Source organism: Aythya fuligula, chromosome 8 (assembly GCF_009819795.1).
Source record: "Aythya fuligula isolate bAytFul2 chromosome 8, bAytFul2.pri, whole genome shotgun sequence".
NCBI lineage: Eukaryota > Metazoa > Chordata > Aves > Anseriformes > Anatidae > Aythya > Aythya fuligula.
In genome coordinates this window covers 10,283,672-10,303,564 of record NC_045566.1, presented here as the reverse complement: position 1 = coordinate 10,303,564, position 19,893 = coordinate 10,283,672, and the positions used below count along the sequence as shown (strand labels likewise).

The 19,893-nt window shown below is 47.9% G+C and overlaps 1 protein-coding gene across 4 annotated transcripts in view; it reads left to right on the top strand.

The window, feature by feature from the left end:
- RNF220 (ring finger protein 220) overlaps nucleotides 1–19,542 on the top strand; it is a 179,425-nt gene extending 159,883 nt beyond the window's left edge. For all 4 annotated transcript variants that reach the window (XM_032192570.1, XM_032192568.1, XM_032192572.1 and 1 more), the window contains 3 exons: nucleotides 11,154–11,262; nucleotides 12,524–12,598; nucleotides 19,388–19,542. In XM_032192570.1, coding sequence (XP_032048461.1) covers nucleotides 11,154–11,262; nucleotides 12,524–12,598; nucleotides 19,388–19,459 — 256 coding nt within the window. In that variant the 3' untranslated portion in view covers nucleotides 19,460–19,542. The remainder of the gene's footprint in view (nucleotides 1–11,153; nucleotides 11,263–12,523; nucleotides 12,599–19,387) is intronic.
- Nucleotides 19,543–19,893: the final 351 nt, after the last annotated feature.

The following is a 19,893-nucleotide window of genomic DNA, read 5'->3' as shown; positions in this document are numbered from 1 at the left end:
GCCCGGCCGCTGAGCGTTGACTACGATGAGCTCAGTATGGGAAGAGACATGACGTATGAATGTTTATTTAATAATTCTCTAATATTTCCAGTGAAGTGTGGCTGTGCCTTCTGAGGGGGGGGGGAGTTAGCGGGAGGGGAGGAGGTTGAAGAGGGAAACTCTAATCTGTTGGGGTGGGTCATAAATCAGGCAGACAACATCATTAATCAGGGATGGGACAGAACTGGAAGGAGGTGGGACTGGAGCTGCCATCCTCGGTGGGAAAGGGGCTGCACTCTTTATTTTATTTTTTTTTTTCCGTAAAACAAATCTTGTTTCTGATTCCGCTTGGCCCCAGCAGCACTGCCCGCATAATAGCAAACCCGGACGCACGGCTGTTTAAGTGAGTACGCTACCTCTGCCATAAACCTCGCGATGCAAGCCTGCCAAGCATTAAATCCCTTTATAATTATCTTCTTTATATAACACTTCATGCTCATCATGCTTCATTGGATGAGATGCTTGTTGGGTTAAAAAGAGGGTCTGGGAGACAAAAAGCAATTGTGTGTGTTCTATTTTTCTCATCTTCTCTCCCCCCACCCTCCCTCCCACACCTCTTTCCAAAGCAGCTATTTGGAAAGCGTTGGCTCCGGAGGAGAGCTGGTGAGGGATCATGTGAGGAAGCATCACTTAAAATTAGTTCAGGGTGGATTCCTTGTGCAAAGAGTGAAACGTGTGAGAGGAGTAGGTGAGGTTTGGGTCTCAGGGTCTCTGCTCCTGGGGAGATGGGTTGAGACTGGAGCCTCTGCTCCAGCGTGAAGCCAGAGGATTAGCTCAGGCCTCAAAGGGAAGGAGCCATGCTTAAGCCACTATGTCACGGGGAAACAGAAGCCGTTGTGCATTCACACCAGAGGATAAGCATTCCCAGCCCTTCGCTGTAATGTCACACCATTAATAGGCTTTGGCGGTAGACAAGAAAATCGTAGAGCAAGGATAAAATTTTAAAATTACTTGGAGTCATTAAATGACCTAGCCCTTTGTGCTCCAAGGGCGAACATGATGCTGCTGGTGAGGATCTGCAGCTGGAGGGTCTGCTCTGAGACCAGCCTGTGCAAACCTGAGACAAGGTCCAGGAAGCTGAACTGAAGCGTGGGGTTGTTGAAGCCAGGTCGAGGAGGCACGGCTGGGCTGGGTGCTGCTTGTGTCTCAGGGCTCGTGTCCAGATTTACTGTGTATTTTGTAGGTTTAAGTTCTTCCTTTCACTAATTCAGTAGAATGTAATACGTACTGGTGGTCACAGTTGGAAGAGCGTGTGGGCAGATGTTGAGGTTTTTTTACGAAGTGAGACATTCACATTACATCATCCTCCAGGTTGGGTGTTCAGGCTCTGGCGGTAGAGAGCTGGGCTGGGTTTCTTGATTCTGCTCCCTCTTTTAACTGTTCCATAGAAACTGGGTATGCCAGTGATGGCCTCAAACCTTATTCCCACTGTGCCAACTGAAATTCTGTCACAGCTCGCCACAGGCTAGTGGTTAACAAAGCCCAGCAAGGCAGGCTAATGGTAAGAGCTGAGACCTGGGGTGAAGATGGCACCTCTGTTGAGCACAGCTGTGTCCAGAGTTTTTGGTCTAATTCTCATGCCTTGGTGGAGTTCTTTATAGACATGTATTTGACAACTTTCTGTAGTTTGCCTGTAATGTTTCAGAGCTGAAGTGTCTGCTAGCCCACGGTGGCTGCCGGCAGTGGTGGCAGTAGCATCCCTGTCCTGCAACAAGTTCAAACCCAGGAAGGAATTTTCTTCCGATCTTGGAGGCATGGTTTAGGCATCTTGCCCTTCGTGTCTCTTTGCCCTCCCCTGCTCTTCTTTTTTTTGCCTTTTTTTTTTGCCTTTTTTTCTTAGTTTCAGAAATGCTGTTAACTTTAATTTGTGGAGTTGCTTCCTGGGAGTGAAAAATCGATGGGGGGCTATCGCAGTGTGAAATTCGACTGTCACTGTTGAGCTATAGAGTTAGCAAGATGTCTCGGAAGGTAAAAAATAAATCGTGGCCCAGCAAGTGCTCAGCTGTGCTATTTCAAAGGGGATATGAGGCTGATGGTCCGTTAGAGGGTACTTCAGTTAGATGGATGATGATTCCCTGTGAAATATTGGAGTTATTCCATAGGTAAGAGAAACTTTAGCTTATAAAACACAAAGCAGCTGCCTTCTAACAGATGAATTCTGCCCTTAGATGTGTGAGCAGCTTGTCAGAGAGAGGACTTGTCCCTAAAATTAGCCTGTCGTGTTTAACAATGTCTCTGATGGAGCATTTTGGATCCCACTGTGTTCCTTCTGAAAATATTTTGAGGATGTGACTGTTTATTCACATCCCTTACCTACGCTGTAAGAATTAACAGGCAGGGATGGATTATTTTTTTTATTTTTTTTTTTTTTAGGAAATATTTGTATGGTGCCCAGAGGCTCTCAAGAGAAAAGTAACAATTATTTTTAATGTCGGCTGTGTTCCCTGTTTGGATGGGAATGTTCCTTTGAAAAGCAGAAAGGGGGTCATCTTGTGCCCCTTCCAGTGCCAGTTTGCTGTTGCTCCTGTGCATCTGTTGGAGGGCAGCCCTGGCCGTGCAGGCTGTCTGCGTACTGGCATTAATAGGGCTGCTGCTTTCTTTGGCACTTGCTGGCTATTATCACAGAACTCAGTAAGTGTTTGTGCTGTGCCAGCTGCTGTGTGACAACAGGGCGTTGGATTACAGCTCTCAGTAGTTTATGCATTTCTTAGATTATAGTTGGTAAATATAAATATGAAAGAGTGAAAAAAAATGAGTTTGTGTTACTTCTCAGCTAAACCATGTCTGGGACAACTGTAGAGCGTGTAATTTTCTCTTACGCTCATATGCACAGTTGTGATACAACTGAGGGGAGCTTACTGTTGTAGGAAGGAGTCTTAAGCTGTATTCCGCTTGGTGGAGATTTCCCAAAGAATAATGACAGCAGAATTCATTATGCTTTCATATCTCCTCTGCCTCTGTAACACAACCCAACAGTCTCACTCCCCACAGTGTAATACCAAGTGATGTAATTAACGTTGTTTGATAACCTTGTTGATTTTTGCCCTCGCTTCACTGTCAGTGCTCGTCTTTACTCACTCCCCACCACCGTGGCCAGTTCATCCTATTTATCCAGTCACTTCTCCTCCTTTCTTCCTTGTTTTGGACGGTTTCTATCCCCCCAAAGCTGCTGTTTCCCACTCGGTTGCATAAGCGTTCCAGCCCTTCCCTTGGATGGCCAGCTCATGACCTGTCCTTCCTCTCCATTGCTTGTTTCCTTTTCCAGCTCCGGGACCACAGTTGGTTGTGTGATACTAAAGTGCATTGGCCTCTTTTAATGGCCTCATGTTTCTTTTTGAAGGCACGATTACCTTAAATGATGCTAATTCTGAGCCTTTCTTTCCCCGTGAAAGGAAACGGCCGCGGTGTAAAAGTTCTAGGCCGGGCAGCACAAGTTGTAGGAAGTTGTCTGGAGGATGTGTTATCGCACTGCCCTTGTGCACCTCCAATCAGTGCTCATGAATGGAGCTTCTGGAAAGCAGATCACCTCGACGGTAAAGCCCTTAAAAGGCTGCAGAGGAATCCAAGTGCTGCTGTAGTAGCAGAGATATTTCCTGTTTATTTCGGCCGTTTGGAGGCAGGCCATGGGAGTAGAAAGCATTTCATTGTGCACAGGGGCTGGCCGCAAGACTCTGCCACATGTCCAATTTCTGAAGACTTTTTCAGTTAGGAATCTGCTATTCCTCTTTCACCTCAGGGATATTTTGTAAATTTAATGCCCTGTTTGTCCAGCCAAAGCTACCGATGATCCCAGACTACCTCCAGGCCACAGGGAGATGTTGGGCTGCCACAGATGTAAGTCTTCCAGGAGAGAAACAGTCTTGCCTGGCTCTACATGGAGCTTGGTCACAATCCAAACTTGTTTGCTTGTGGATCAAGGCGAGTCTTGGTAGGCTGGAACCTCCAACCCATGTGTTTCACTGGGGAGAGGGGCTGCATTTTTTTTTTTTTTATCTCCGTTGCCAGAAAAATGGCCCTGATTTATGTTCAGAAAGGATCTCTGGAGGTGCATCGTGCTTTCTGTTTGGAGTACACCTGGGATCACCAGGTTGAGGGTTGTATTTGGAAGGTGAATGGACACGTTAATGCATTAGATATGCATTTATTTATATTTAGGCATTCTGTTTTGAGGATTATTTTCTAATTCAGCCAGTGCTGCCTCAATAAAGCCTTGCTGCAGCAAAATACACTTTGGTAGCCTGGCTTTTTCCTTTATCGCCAGTAAAGCAATGGGATTGCATTTATTTCCTCTTTGGAACAGGGGACGTGGTCTCTAAATCGAAATCAGAATGACCCATGCATTCTTTCTCCCAGCTTTCATGTCGAACCATAATTGCTCAAATGGCACAGTTAAAATTTTGGCGCGAGCTCAGACTTTCACTAGCCGTCTTTTTAAATCAGTCCCAGTGGCCAGCAGATACTGTGTAGCCCTACAAATGCATCTAAACATGCTGACTCCGAGGCTCCTTCCATTCTGAATGATCAGCGGTGCCATCTGTCTCTGTTTTGATTGGGGCTGGGCACATGTGTCCCAGCGAAATGTGGGCCAAAAAAAAGAGAGAGAGAGAAAGAGCCAGTGCCTGAATTTACTTCCTGCTCCTGTAAAGACATTGTTGGGCTCTGTGTTGTAGAGGCGGAGGAGAGATGAAAGCATAATGAATTCTTCTGTCATTAAATTCTTTGGGGAATCTTTACCCAAGTCCCAGCTAAATGCGGCTTAAAACGCCTCCTTGCAGCGGTAAGCTCCCCTCAGTGGTATTGCGACGGTGCATGCAAGTGTAAGAGAAATAATTCTTCTGTGGGGAAGAAAAAAAAAAAAGACAACAGTTTTGGTTTGCATCGAGATGAAATTAGTCAGAAGCAAACTCTGGATTTGGCAAGCAGATGATGGTATTAACAAGTTGTGCAAGCAAGTATAAAATAGAGGCGCTCATGACGGAGGGAGCCGCGGCGGCTGTGTGTGTGTGTGCCCTTGCATGCACCCCGCTCCAAATGCACAACTTAGAACACGGAAATTAGAATGGGGAACATTGCATTATTCATAACTTGGCAACCAGAAGCCAGGGCACTTTGCCAAAATAAACTATTCTCTATAATTACAGGTGAAGCAACATTCTTTAATATCTTACAATACAAAAACATACATTAATCAAGGAAAGAGGGCTTTTTTTTTCCTAGAGGACAATAAATTAGCATCCTTGCCAATTTCCTCAATACATGTGACAATGTTTTACAGGATTATAAGTCAGCCTTTTTAAAGGAGGTTAGTCTAAAAACAAATAAACCCAATAAATGAGATTTTTAGCTAAATAAAGGGGAAGCCAGCTCCTAAAGTGTTGATGGCTTGCCAGATGATTTGCTTTTAGTGCTGGCATCCTCATAGACGGAGGGTCTAAACTTCAGTTGGTGTGATTTGACCTGGCTCTACTGATTACAGCTTTGCTGGGCAGTTTTCTGCTGCTAGCGATGCGGCCCCTTCTGCTGTAGCCAGCTCATCTAGCGAAATAAAATCGCGGCACATCGTGCCAGTGCTGTAGGCTGCACCTTCTGGGGCAGTTAGCACTCAGTCTGCCACCAGCGACTGACGCTCGGGTTCTTTCAGACTTACAATACTTAAAATTTCTGGGCTGTGTCTGTTTCCCTTAAAAGCCACCTGTGACTTTCTGTTAAAATGGATTCTTTCACCAGGTTGAAAACAACAAATGTTCTTCTCCCTGCAGACTTAGGGCTCCTTGCAGGTGGTGTTTGATACGCAGGTAACGAGGAAGTTTTGTTGAAGATTACGTATGGCGAGGTGGTGCCAAGACAGCACCATCATGCTCTGCCGACCCTCAGTGTTAAATGACTCGGCGCCCTTGTCACCAGCATCACAGCAGCTCTGCCCACCGTGTTGCAGTCTGATGAAACCTGGTCACTGGGCGGAAAAGGTTGCTCTCACTCAAATATATTGAAGAATTGTTGCAGTGAAGTGGTTGCACAGTGATGTTGGGGTCTCTTTTGGATCATTTTTATCAGGTCTTAAAGGTGAGTGCCCCCCGAGGCAAGCTGTGCACAGTAGGCTTCCTCTTCTGCAGTGCAGCCGTGGTTATGGTAATTGTCATCCGTGGCTGTGGCTGGATGTGGCCAGGAGCAATTTCTTTGCTCCTGGAATCTTCCTTCAGCTCGACTCTGCCTTCAGAGCATCGACCAGCCTGTTTCTAATATTTATGATATGTAAGCTGCTGGTGACCTGACCTCTGCCCCCAGTGCGGGGAAATGGCAGGTGTGTTCTGCTGGGATCAGGTCCTCCACCTTGCACAAGGGGAGATAAAGTCTTTGTTTAAAAATAAAGACGTCACGCTCAGATTTGTCGGGGCACTGTACGTTCTTCCTTCTGCCACTCTGTGTTTACAGGCTTATGAAAACAAAAATAAATGCATGAGGAAGAGAGAAGAAGGTCAGAATATCAAGTGTCAAAAGTAGCCCATGAAATTTTATTAGTGGTGCGTTTAATCAGTGCTAAGCATTTTTTACAAGGTACATACAAACAGTGGAATTGTAAAAATTTATGGAATGCTGTGTACAGTGTGGCCGTTTATGAAGAAAGGAAAATTTATATCCAGTAGAAATAAACCAAAGGGGAATGTTTTACGGAGACTCGTCAACAGCAGGGTACGTCAAGTGGGATCTGGGTAAGGGGAGGATAGGGTATTCACAGGGGCATACTGATCTTTGGGGTGGTTTTCTACCTCTTCAGCAGTTGTTTGCATCTTTCTGTGGCTCTCACATAGGATGCTGGATGCAGTGATGTTACTTTTTTTTCCTGTGTGATGGAAAGGAAACAGAAGTGAGCAGCTGCTGCCGGTGTCTGGTACGGAGCTCTTGCTCGTGGGCTCATTCCGGTGCAGCAGCTTCTTGAGCAGCACTTAATATCCAACTGGGAAGGGTTAACTGAAGCCAATCACTTTGACATCAGCATCTTTTTGTTTCCTTTTTGGTCCGGTATTTTGTTGATGATAAAGCACAGACTTAGTCAATTGAGAGATTCCAGAGCTGCAGAATCAGAGATAATTTAATTAACGGAATTGCTTGTGATTGCCCACTGGGACAGCGGGTAGGAATTGCTCGATTTAATTTGGAGAAACAAAGATCACATGCATGCTAATGTTTGACAAATAACCAGTGTTTGGGTTAAAGTTTTTTGCAAAGAGGAGGCAACCACTTCCCATGGGAGATTTCCCGGGACGTGATCACTGAGTAATGGCTCAAACCTACAGCTAGGTCCTTGTTCTCTCAGATGGTATTTTTCTGCCTTTCTCCTGGCCCCTTACACGAACAAAGCAAGGATGTGCTCAAAGGAGGAAAGTTTGTTCTTATTTTTGGTGCTGACAGGAGGGGAAAAAATGCTATGAACAGTAGAAAAACGTATTGGGCACACAAACTGGAAACTATCGAGTGCTTTCTTCCCAGTCCCATAGACTTGCTCCCTGGTGCCCAGCATCCACAACCATGACTGCCGAGTTGCAGAAGAGTTAAACACAAAGTCCAGAGAGAGCTGCAGGACCCAGCTTCTTTTGCAAGGAGCCCTTCCTTCAGGTTTTTGCTCATGTGCAAGGAGGTATCGGCGAGGCTGCTCACACCTGCGTGGCCGGAGAAGCAGCAGCCCGGGGCTGGAGGCAGAGCTCTTTGCAGCAGTTGTGCTCAGCAGGTCTCTCCCAAGGCTGACAAATGACGTTATCCAAACACGTCAAATCAGAGCAGCGAGGCGCAAAATTGCTAAACTAGTCCTGCATCTAGCACAAGGTCAAGGCAAAGCAGGGAGCAGGGCTGTGGAGCCGAATTCCTCCTACGTCTTAATCCCCTCTGCCTTCCTTGGCAGGGTGACTTGTGCTTGGCTTTCTGACCCTTGCTCCACCCTGGCCTTACTCACCCCGTAAAAATACCCCACAGGCTGCTCCCCGCTGCCTCCTGGAGAGCTCAAATAAGGTGTGCACGCAAGAGGGAAGCCTGAGGGAGTTCCCAAGATTGCTGCTGCAGGAAGAGTCCCTCCTGAGCGATACTTATCTTTAGGATACAAGCAGCAGGTTGACGGTAAAATGTCACTAAAGGGAATGGCATGTGTCCCAAGTGTGCTGGCCACCACGGGAGCCAGACACATGGGAAGTGACTCTCGTCTTTATTCCATCCCTGGAGGTAGTTCCAGTTTCCTTTATTTACTAATGTTCTCCCTATTTCCCTTGACCTCATTTCCTCCGGCTTTTCGGAAGCAACCATGCAATTATCGCTCACTTTGGGTTGACCCTTGGCCCCCGTGTCCCTGCTCGCTGCTGCTCCGGGAGGCTTTCCTGAAAGCTCAAGTGCAAAATGCTCGCTGGTGGCCAAAAACCTCTCTTGTTGAGATAGAAGCTGGCTCTCGAGCACCACGCCGTGCATCAGGATTTGTCCTGAGAGCGCGCTTGGCACGGAGAACATGGGGTTTAAAGACGGTCACAGCTGAGCTTTGATCAGCTCCGGGAGATACTGCTGTGGCTAATGTTCCCTCTCTTACCAATGCACCCCAGTCTTGTTAATAAATGTATATTTAACAATGTCTGGAGCGTATGAAGTGATAATAACTAAATCAATACCTCCCACATTGATTGTCCAGGATCCCTACAGCGTGACGCACGCAGCGGTGCGGTAATTTTCCAGCTAACTAGCACCCTGATCTACAGCCCTCCTATTGATTGGCCATTGTATCAGGCAGCCTCTGAGCGTTATTGCTTATCCCTCTATTCAGCCTCCTTTTCTGATTCATTCGTTTATTACTGGACAGGTGCGATTATCTCAGAGGCTTTCCGAAATTGGCTGATGGGGGTCAGCCATTTAGGCTTCCATAAACAAGCCATTTTGTATCTCCTCTAGCTGGTGCAGTGGCAAATTTTTCCTTTTCAGGCTTTGACTGTTCCTGGGCTAGGACGGGGGATGAATTGGCCTTTGCCTGAATCTGCTCAAGCAACCCTTCAAAGGAGGAAGCATCCTTCCACAGACAGTAATGGGAGAATTTATTAGGGGTTGAGGTTCCCGCTTGCCACCTGCTTCAGGCAAGAGCCGCACTCGCTGCCTTTAAAGTTTGGGTACCCTCATGCATGCAGAAAGGAGAAATAGATTCCAGAAAGTCAAATTCAACGGCAGCCTTCATCCAGCATCAGCTTGTTGACAGGCCAGACTGGAAGGGAAATGATTTTCTCATCCCGCAATAATCTTCAAGCTATAAATAAATAATTCTGTTTCTCCCTCAGACAAACCTAACAGCTTTCTGCACTTTCTTTGAAAATACTGACAACTCTCCCTGGAGGGTCAGAACCCAAACTGGGATCTGATGATAATTTATACCAACAAGTAGGAGCAAGTGGATGTTTCACAGCAGGGAGCTCTGTTTCCTACAGAAGCTCTTTCGTTTTGCTCCAAGGAGTATTTATTGATACCAAGATTTGAGTGCAGCGTCCCTGTGCCCACCCACGAGGCTATCATGGGACCTGTATTTCTTGGCCTTTTTTTTTGCCGTTTTAAATTTTTTACTATTTCCTAGTAACTCATTTGCAAGGAATCTCCATCTGATTAAGGTCTCTGCTCTGAATTCCCAGTTAGCTCGTGCAGTGTGTGATCTGCACAAAGGTAGGAGTGAAGCTGGAGGAGCTTTACGGCGCTGCTACTTAACCACAGGCACCCCTGCAACTCCACTTTCTTCTCAAGTGTCATAATTAGAACAACCATTCAAGATCTTTTTGACTAGCTCCATTCCCAGTGTGATACGTGGCTGCTTGCTTTACTCACAAGACCAGGAATTTGGTCTGTTCAGGCTGTGTGGGAGACACCCCAGGTCTCTCCCTGAGTGCTGGGGACAAGCGACTTACCGAACAAAGGAGCGGGTGAGTGCATGCAGTGCGAGTGCTGAGGTTGCAGCTCGCTTCATTGTTTGTAATAATTCCCCTAAAGCCAGGTTTAGTTACCTATTGATGAATTATCCTCTAAAAAGGTGCAACAGATGGGTGCTACTGGGGTTTATGTTGTGATTGACGCAATTTCTGGTGGCGAGGTATTCTTCAGGTTCTTCCAGTGTCAGCTTGGACTGGCCTGAAATTCACTTACGTAAATGCAAATTGCTGTTTTCTTTTGTGTTTTTGTTTTTCCACTAGGGTGACAGCCTTAATGTCAATGCAATGCTCTTAAAACCTTTCCTGGGGAATGCTTCAGGGCCCGTCCCTGTATCTGCACTGTGTAGGAATCAGATTTTGCAGCATGCTGGAGTGACACATCCTTGTCCCTGACGTTCCCCGCATCTCATTTGCTAAGCGCTCCTGTCTGCCCTTGCTTTTAGGTTGGCAACTCGCTTTTTTTCACCAGCCTTGCAGAACCATGAAAATACACTTGCCTGCCCTCAGCACGGTGCCTCTATGACAAAAGAGATAATGCTGCCCATCAAAACTGACCCTAGAAAATGGGAAAGCAGAGGTTGTAAAGCTGCGTTTATAGCTGCCTGTTGGTACAGCGTCTTTTGCTTTTGGCTTCTCCTTCTTTTCAGTATTAGAAACCAACGAGCTAGGAGGTTGTTTGATGCGAAAGCACTGTGTTGATCCTCTGTAATGAGCTGATTTTGTGTTTCTCAAGGTTGATGGTCAGCAGAGGCATCTGTTCTCTAAGGGAAGAGCAGCTCCTATTGCCCACACAGAATTAGCTCACCAGCTTGGGGCAGCACACGAAGCCTTGTCCAAAGCATTTGGCCCCAAAGAATCTCTTACAGGAGACAGGAAAGGAGGCAGAAAATAAAAATAAACAAACAAACCAAAAAATCCATTTTTTAAGTGTCCGCGTCCTGCAGAAACTTGCTTTCTGTGATGTTGGCAGCTCCAGCCCCGTTGTGTTCTGTCGTGACGTGTTTGCAGCTGTATAGTAGCAAACCTCAAAGAATTCACACTGGGCTTTTCAGCAGCTCGTTTTCAATGCAAGTTTAAATGTTGCAATCTCCTGTGCAATACCCGCTGTGAGATCCTTTACCCCAAACTCTCAGCAATCTCGTGTGTGCAGTGATGCTCACGCTCCATCATCTTTTGCAGAATTACAGAAGACTCCGCAGTGACAACATTCGAAGCGTTAAAGGCTCGTGTCCGTGAGTTAGAAAGGCAGCTCTCCCGTGGGGACCGCTATAAATGTCTCATTTGCATGGTGAGTAGCACTCCAGTTGTGGTAATGAATCAGAAATGTTTTGGTATCTCTGCTGAGGAGGAGAAAGCTTTTTCCTTTTTCTTTTTTTTGGGGGGTGGGAGAACTCACCTTCTTCCCTATACACCAAGAACAGTCTCTCTTTCCTTTTGAATATAGGTGCCAGGTATTAGCAATTGCCATTTCCATATGTATTAGATGGCTCTTCAGTTTTGTAGCCATCCATCTGTATCAGAGGCCACAGAAACCTCAAGACTTTCAAACTAACTCTAGCAAACTCCCAGATATTGGTGTTCTCTTCCTGCATGTTCAAATTTGTATACATAAAGGAGTAGAATCCATATGAAGCCCCCTGTATGATTTGAGACCAGGAACGTTGCCTGTGTATTTAAAAGTTGTCCGTGTCCTGCTTGCTCTGTGGTCAATCTGTGGCCTCCCTAAAGAAAGGCAGCAGCTCCCTCTGATGGTCTGAGCGTGCAAAGCTTTGCATCTCCTGCTAGATTTTTATTCTGCTGAGAGCAGGAGAAAATTCTGCTTGGCAGAGGGCTCCCTCTGCAACTTCAGCTTGATGCATGGTGCTGTCTCTCCCACTCACGACTTGTAGGCATGGGGATAGCAGTTCCCATATCTCATCCCATGGAAGGCACGACAGTTTGCTGCTCATTTCCAGAGGTTTAGTAGCAATCATGGAAAACACTTGAGAGTGCGTGTCTGCTGAAATAACATCAGCCTTCTTGGGATGTAGTTAAGCTGTTGCTGCAGAGTAGGGAGTTGTGATAAGGGTTAATCTTACCCTGTCGCTGTTTGTTGTTTTTTTTTTTTTCTTTTAATATGATCTGGTGACCTTTCTGATGGGAATAATGGCAGGTGGCCACAGCAACTTCAGATGCTCTTGTGATAACTGTGCTGAGCCAGGTCACCACTTGAGTGGATTATGGGCTTCCGACAGGAGTTCTTGGAAGCTGGTAAAATGGACTGCAGGAGACTTCTGCGTCTGCTACACAAACATTGCTGTCTCTGCTCTGTTCTTACGTGCAAAGTCAGCAGAAGTTCGTTAATGCAAGACCCTCTTAATTCTGCTTTGTTTTTCTTTTGTCTCACACCTCATGGTAGGCCAAGATAAGATGTATGCTCTCTTGTTATGCTGTTAAGTTGCCTGTAGTCTGATGGCATACCCACAAAGGAGGGTGCTGTGGTGGGGTTGGGAACAAAGAATCAGTAGATTCCTGCTTTGGAAGTAACCTGTTTGCTTCTTTTCCTTCAGGACTCTTACACAATGCCCCTGACTTCCATTCAGTGCTGGCATGTGCACTGTGAAGAATGCTGGCTGCGGACTCTGGTGAGGCTCTTGGCTACTTTCTAATTGACTTATACACTTCTCCCTCTCTTCTGGGATACTTTATTTTAAATCACCATGGGGAAAGATGCCTTTTGCTTTATTCTAAACAATTTGAGTGCTGTGCATGCAAACTTCCCGGTCTTTGCCACTTAATACCCCATCCCAGCTTTGACTTCAGTGAGTTTAGTTTGAGTCAGCCTTACCAAAGTACAGTCCTGCTCATTGCTTGCTCCTCTGCTGCTGTGGGGAGGTGTAAGAGCTCTGTGCTGGGTACAACCTTGCCTTACAGTAAGGCCCTGTGAGGCATCCATGCAGAGGTAAGGCTGTGGGACCAGAGGCCAAATCCACAGAGATTTCATGGCATGGATGGCTTCTGGGAAGCCTAATACTCACCTGAAGCAAAGGGGATCATCTTCAGGAAACACAGCACAGACAGGAGCTTTTACAAATACAAATCTGTGTTTCTCAGGTTATTTGAAATAGCACTGTGCAGTTTCCAAGCATATCCCATACTGTTTGGAAGATTGGGGATTACCTTGAATGCTGAATAGGTGACCCAATGCAGTAGTAATTTATATATGTGCTGAAGGACATCAGGTTGAAATTTAAGGTGTTATTAAATAAAGTGTTTTCCTTTCCTTTGTTAAAACCATGGGCTTTATAATCAGCCTTTCATTTCCCTTGCGCAGCTGATTTTCAGGCTCTCGTTTCACTCAGGCTGGGGAGTGGAAAACAGTCAGTGGTGCTTTCCAGTTCTCTTATTAGCAAGATGATACAGTGTTGGGTTGCAAAAAATGTAAGGGAATGCCACTCCTAAAAACTGTTCCTGTAAGGCATTACAAAATCTGCTTTATGGAACACGTTGTGTGCTTGGAATTACGATTAAGCCGATCATGCTCCTTTAAATCCTGCCTATTAAAAGTCTTGTCCAAGAAAAGTTACCAGGATGGTGAAGTGCCTGTGGGCTTGAGTACTAATAGCAACTCAATAACTTGGCCATCCCTTGGGCTGTATTTTATAGGTCTTCAGCTACACCCCATCACTCCTTAGATTATACAAGCCTTTGTAAACATTTTAGCAGCATGTTATAAAAGACACATATGTGGCTACGTAGCTGTGAGGTGTTTGGGTGAATGTGTGCTCTGCCACCTTTGCTAAGTGACGAGTAATCTTGTTCTTCTGCGGTGCTACAAGCAGAGGACAAAACAATAATTTCTTTTTCGTTTTCTTTTTTTTTTTTTTCTAAAGCCTTTGCTGTCTCTTCTTCCCAGCAGCCTTAAGTGATGTTTTAAATCTGTCACAACAATTTCCAATTGTTCTTAGGCTCAGCAGCAACTTAGTTCAACTTCAGCCAGGCCCCTTTGTTCCGTGTAGGGTGGTCACCGCTGCCAGTAAGAACTGGAAAACCTCGCTCCAGGTGCTGAGAGGTTGGCATTTACCCTTGCAAAGGGGAGCGACCTCCCCTCTAGGTACCTGTGAAAGGTGGGGGGATTGAGCTGGCTCCCTGCTACCCACACAGGGCTCTTCTGCCGACCACTCGGGCGGGATGGGAGCAGTCCAGCACAGCGTCGTATTAGGACTTGGCACTTGCATAGGGGAAGCAATTAATAAGTGGCTACTCATGTGTTCCCCAGTCCTAGCCTCTCCCTGCAGCCCCCAATTTATTAAACCAGGCCTTTTCACAAGGCGTGCTTGCACTCTTTTTCCCGTCTCAAAAAAAAAAAAAAAAAAAAAAAAATCTCCCAGCCTGGGTTCGCATGTTTCTAATGTAACCATTAAAATGTAGCCCGAAGACAGCAATAAAAACCCTGGAACGCCTTGGTGCTTTTGTGTCTTGATCAAAGTCAATGTGTGTAATCTCGTTAAGACTGCCCTCCTTCCCCCCTCCTTTTTTATGAATTTAATGGCATACAGCAGCTGGGCTCGGTGTTTAATGCTCACCAACCTGCATTGTTCTAATTAAGGTATCTCCTTTTATTTCGGGCACAAAAGAGACTCTTGTTTTTTTTTAACAAGCGAGGAGCTGTGGGATAGTGTGTGTAATAATCGCTGCCGTTACCTTTCCCTGGGTATAAAGCTGGCTCCCCGGCGGGGGCAGGAGGGGGGATCGGAGGGAGCCTGCGCGTGCAGCACACATTGTGAGGCTTGGCTGGGGGGAGAGGGGCAGCGTTTTTCTTCTGCTGTGCAATAAACAATTTGTTGGAGTTAATAGGACTGGGGGCGGGCGGGCGGTGGCGGGCTTCCGGCCGCTTTTGAACATTCTGGAGATCTGCCATCCCCACTGCTGCAACGTCCCGGTCCTCCCGTGAGCCTGTTTTATACACGCAGCCCAGATCTGATACGGAATTAGGGAAGGAGTGTGGTTGGGGGGAGAGGAGGGGAGCTGCACTGAGCATCTTGGGGCTGGAGGCTCACAGCGCCTTGTAACAGGGTGTTGGAGATGGGCTGGAATTCGATGCTCACGTCTGTCTGCAGAGCAGGGGAGGTAAAATGGGTTTTAAAAGGTTTAGGGTTTAAGTATTTCCTAGGATATAATACTGCAGTGATCTGAGTATCTCTGTCACCCTCTGACTTCCGTGGTGTCTCAGGGCACTGATGAGGATTAGATCTTTCAAGTGGCTTTCTGAAAACAATTTTTGGACTTCTGGCTCTTGGCATCCAGTCCCAGATTAGTCCTGCTCTGTTGCTCAGGGAGAGGAGGAGACGCTTTTAACCGCTGACTCTGCTGATGGCTGCTGGGCTCCCTACCTTAGGTACCGTTACAGCACTCCCCCTCTCCCTCCTATTGCTCCGCTGGATTAACGTGGAGAAAAGGCTGGGGTCAGGGCACAGCTCAGGCCTGCACAGCAGAAAGGGCCCTGGAGATGGTTTAGGAGAACAGATCGTGGTGCTGGTTGAGTCAGCCAGCAGTGCTAATAGCTGAGTGCAGACAGCCCTCGTCAGGGTGGCCTTGGAGAAAGGGAGGAACCATCGCTTCATCCAGCATCAGGACACGACGAATTAAGGGGTTTTCTCCTTCCACTTGCTCCATGAGCAGAACCAGTGTGCCTGAGGGCTGTGGGCCAGGGCACACACAGGCTTAGGGTGTGCCACGTGCGCTGAGCAGCTCACTGGACTGAACCGGGACACAAAGCTTGAGCAACTGCTACAATCCCTTTTGGGAACCCCCAAAAACATGCAAGTTTTTCAAAAGCAGGAGAGGAAATGGTGTGGCAGGAGGGAGGGCTCGTTTCCCTGAGGTGGGTGCCTGTTCTCAGCTGGCTGTTGGACTGCTTCCAGGTGTGTGGGATGAACCCCCCTCTGGGAGAGGTTTGTCTGCCCCTTCTCTATCCTTTCCCATTAAGCGAGAGGGACCCTACAGCTATCCGTGGGTGAGATTCCTATTTTCCTGCTCTCGGGAAAAACGTTCTGACAGCAAAGATTGGCAGCCTGCTGCGGTGCTTTTCTGGGGAGGGTTGGAGCCGCCGTCCTTGGAGGTTTGGAGAACAGGTTTGATGCACGTCTGTCAAAAGTAATTCATGTAGAGGTGATCTTGCCAGGGGAACGGGTTGGTGAGGCTTGAAGTCCCTCTGAGCTGTGATTCTGTGACCTCCCAAACCCCGGCATCCTTCCTTACGGAGTAAATGGAATTAAAGTGAAGTCAGACTGCTGTTTGTCAGTGGTTGGAGCTGTTGTTAGTGGGTGCAGGCATTCAGGGGCAGGTTTATTTGAGCAGGGGTTTGCTGATTTCCCCTCTTGCCCGTGCAGCCAGGTCCAGCACTTCCTCTGTGCGTGTGCTGCCCCCAGGCTTGTACTTGCCTGTCTCGGGCTTATTTGAAAATGACGACTGCAAGAGCAGGACAAAATCCCTTTTAAAAAGCCTTCATCATGGAACGTGCTTCCAGGGGATCCATCAATAGACACGTATCCTCCGCAGCTGACACATTTATACCTGTGGCAGATCACACGGATAGTTTTTTAGCCTTTTAGCTTTTTCGAGGCTCTAACACCGTGCGTCCCATGCGGGCTGCGGTATTTTCGTAAGAAACGATGCGGACAGAGAGCAATCCTTCTAGGTAGGTGATTCCTCAGCACTTCCAGCAACGTGGGGACTTCCTGAGTCAGCACTCACGGAGGGGAGAAGGGCCTTGACTGAGAGCTGGATCCTGGAGTTCAGCTCCTCTCCTGGCAGGAGCTGGCCCCTCCTGTCATCTCCCTGCCTTGGTTCTCCTCCCCACAGAACAGCTCTGAGCCAGGCTCGGTGGTGGCACCGCGTACGCGAAGTTGCTCTGTGTGCGTGTTTCTTTCTTCTCTGTGCCTGGTAGCACGTTCTGCTGGGAAATTGCCCATTTTTAGGCCCACAGGACAGCGGGAAGTGCCTAAGCCCTTCCTTTTGAGTCTTGTTGCTTTAGCCAATTTATAGCAGACGTCACGCAAGTTTTTTTGTGTGTTTTTTTTTTTTTTTTTTTTTTTTAAGAGGCAACTTTTAAGACAAAATACTCCCAATCCTTCCTGGCACCATGCGAGCCCTAATGACTTCTCAACATCTCAGCTCTCGTTAATGTATTTTTCAAACCACTACCCCAAGTGATTAGCCTGTATTGTGGATCAATCACTTGCCAAATTTTAATTAAGAAAGGAGGAGAAAAAATAAACTCCAGCCTGGTTCCAGCCCCTTTGCCTTGCTTTGTAACAGCCCCGGAGCAAACTTCTTGCAGCAGAGTTTTATAAACCCCTCAAAACTGGGGTTTATAATGGAAAAGCTGAGGTGGCCTTTACTCTAGCACACGCAGCTATAACACATCAAGGCTTTTCCATGAAGCGATGATGAAAGGAGCAGAAGGACCTGGAAAAAAAAAAAAAAAAAGAAAGAAAGAAAAGAAAGAAAGAAATGGCCGACAGGTGGGACTTATTATTGCACAGCATTTTTATTTCAAGGGAAAAGTTTAGTAACCCCATCTGGCAGGTGAGCAGTGGGGGAGCAAATGCTTTTTCATTGTGCCTGTGCCAGCATGTGTGTATGTACAAGCTTACGTGCCTTTCTGCAAGGGAGAGGAGCTTAAATGCTGGTGCCAATAAATGTTGCACACCTCCACTGAAAGTCAGATGTAAGGAGCAGGGTTCTAAGCAATTTCAACCTGAAAAGGAAAAATCAGGACTTAGCTCTGAATTTAACACACACGCTGATGTGTGCAGAGGATGACAGTTCCATTTTAAAAAATAAAAAAAAATTTTAAAAAAAAAGGAAAAGGTTTCCCCCCGGGGTCCGAAGTCATTATTTTTGCTTGAACTATTTAATACCAAGCCTAAGTACCAGGGAGACCTGGGGACCTGGGCCTCGTTGTGCCACACGCAGCCAGCCTGCTGCTCCCTCCGAGGTCCCCAGGCTTCAGAGCTCGAGATGAGCCCTCCCCGTGTGCAGGGGGAACACCACCCGCTGTGGTCCTACACGGCTGTGGTCGAGTCAAGTAGTTTTTAGAGGAATTACTGCAGTGGGTCGGGCTGCCTGTGGTTGGGTCCTACCTTCTGGCGTGGCTGAGATCCTGGGGGCTGGCAGGGTGAATCCACCCATCTTCCCTTTCCCCAGGGTGTGAAGGAATCGTGTATCTGATCCTGCTTTGCTAATGAAGACTGAGACCTGGGCAGGGTGGCTTACCAGGGAATCTGTCCTTAATTTTCTGATGTTGGGCTGCTTCGCCTGTGCCAGGGAGGTTACCCCAGGCGAAAGGACCACAGGTCAGCCCGCAGCTCTTCCAGCCCACCTCCAGATCCCAGAATGGGGTGCAAGATGCAAGGCAGGGAGACGACAGCACCTGAGGTTTGCTTTTAGCCAAAATGAATGTCAGGGGGCTCAGTGCTCCTCCCCACCCACCTACAGCCAAACATCCCCAGGAATGTTTGATTCGGCTCGTCTGTGGGGGATTTTTTGGTGCTACCAGGCTGCAGAGCAAACCTGACTGGCACCTCTTTGGAGCTGCATCGCCCTGAATTACTCGCAGCTGTGTAAATTGTCCCCACCTGGGCCTCTTTCCTCTGGATTCCCCTTAGCCCAGGGAGCTTCCAGGGGAAAAAGCCCATGTCCTCGCTGTGCAGGCGTTGTCACAGAGCCGAGGGGACCCTTTCTGGAGGATCCTTTTTGTAAGCAACAGCACCAGCTCTTCGGGTCGGGCTGTCCCCAGGCTGTGGGTGGCAGTGCTGACGCAGGTTGTGGTCATACCCTACTGCAAACCCCGAGGAGGTTGATCTGGCAGGGGCTGTGCTCAGCCCCGAGCAGCACGAGGCCGTGCTGGGGCTGCAGTGAGTGCTGGAAGCCAGGGCATCCCCATCTCCTGCGCTGCTGGTGCTGCAGGTGGGAGGCTGCCTCGCGGCACAGACGTCTTTCTGTCATTTTTCCCCTCACCCGCCTGCCACGGCTGCCAATCTAACGGTGACCAGCTTCGGCTGACCCCGGTCCTGAGGCTTGTTACCACCCTCTTGCTGTCAGGCTGGGTGACAGATGGCACATCCACCGCTGGTTTACTCTGTGTAGTGCTCGTGGCAGCCTCCCATCACCACAGAGTTTGCCGGTTCCAGTTCACCTGGGCAGAACAGACTCGGTTTTCCTTCACACCAGCATCCCGGGGGCTTTCTCAGGATGGCAGAGGCGCTCCCTGAGATGGGCAATGCGACCTCACCGGGGCTGCTTCCATCTCCTGAACGCCGTGCTGGGGGTGGCCCTGCTCTCACCAGCGTCCCAGGCTGAGGGTAGGGTGCTTTGTGTTGTCCCCCGCTGCCTATCTGCTCTCACTCTGTCTCGTCTGCTGGTTGCAGGGTGCCAAGAAGCTCTGTCCCCAGTGCAACACCATCACGTCTCCTGGAGACCTTCGGCGCATCTACTTATGAAGGACCCAGCGGGAGGGCGGGACCCAGCTACTCGGCTCAGCTCATCACACCAAGGGGGAGAAGAACGACGGCAACAACAACAATGACAAAAAAAAAAAGACGTTTTAAAAATTAACAAAATGAAACAAAAAAAAAAAAGAGACTCCAGACATGGACTTGAGGACACAGGAGCAGCGGGGAGCCTCGGCTCCCAGGTCCCGCGTGTGGAGGTCTCCTTCAGCATCTGCAGCGGGCGAAACCAAACCCTTTGTTGTGAAGCCCCCTTTTTTAAAACCAGTATTCCCCACCCACCCGTTCCCTGGAGCTGGCTTTGCATCGCGGATGGCTCGTGAGCCCTCCTTTGGACTGTGTTGTGACCACTCTGACCCCAGGAGGCTGGGGAAGGGACCCTTGACAGAAAGATGTTAAATAACCTGTAACTTGTGTTCTTTGTT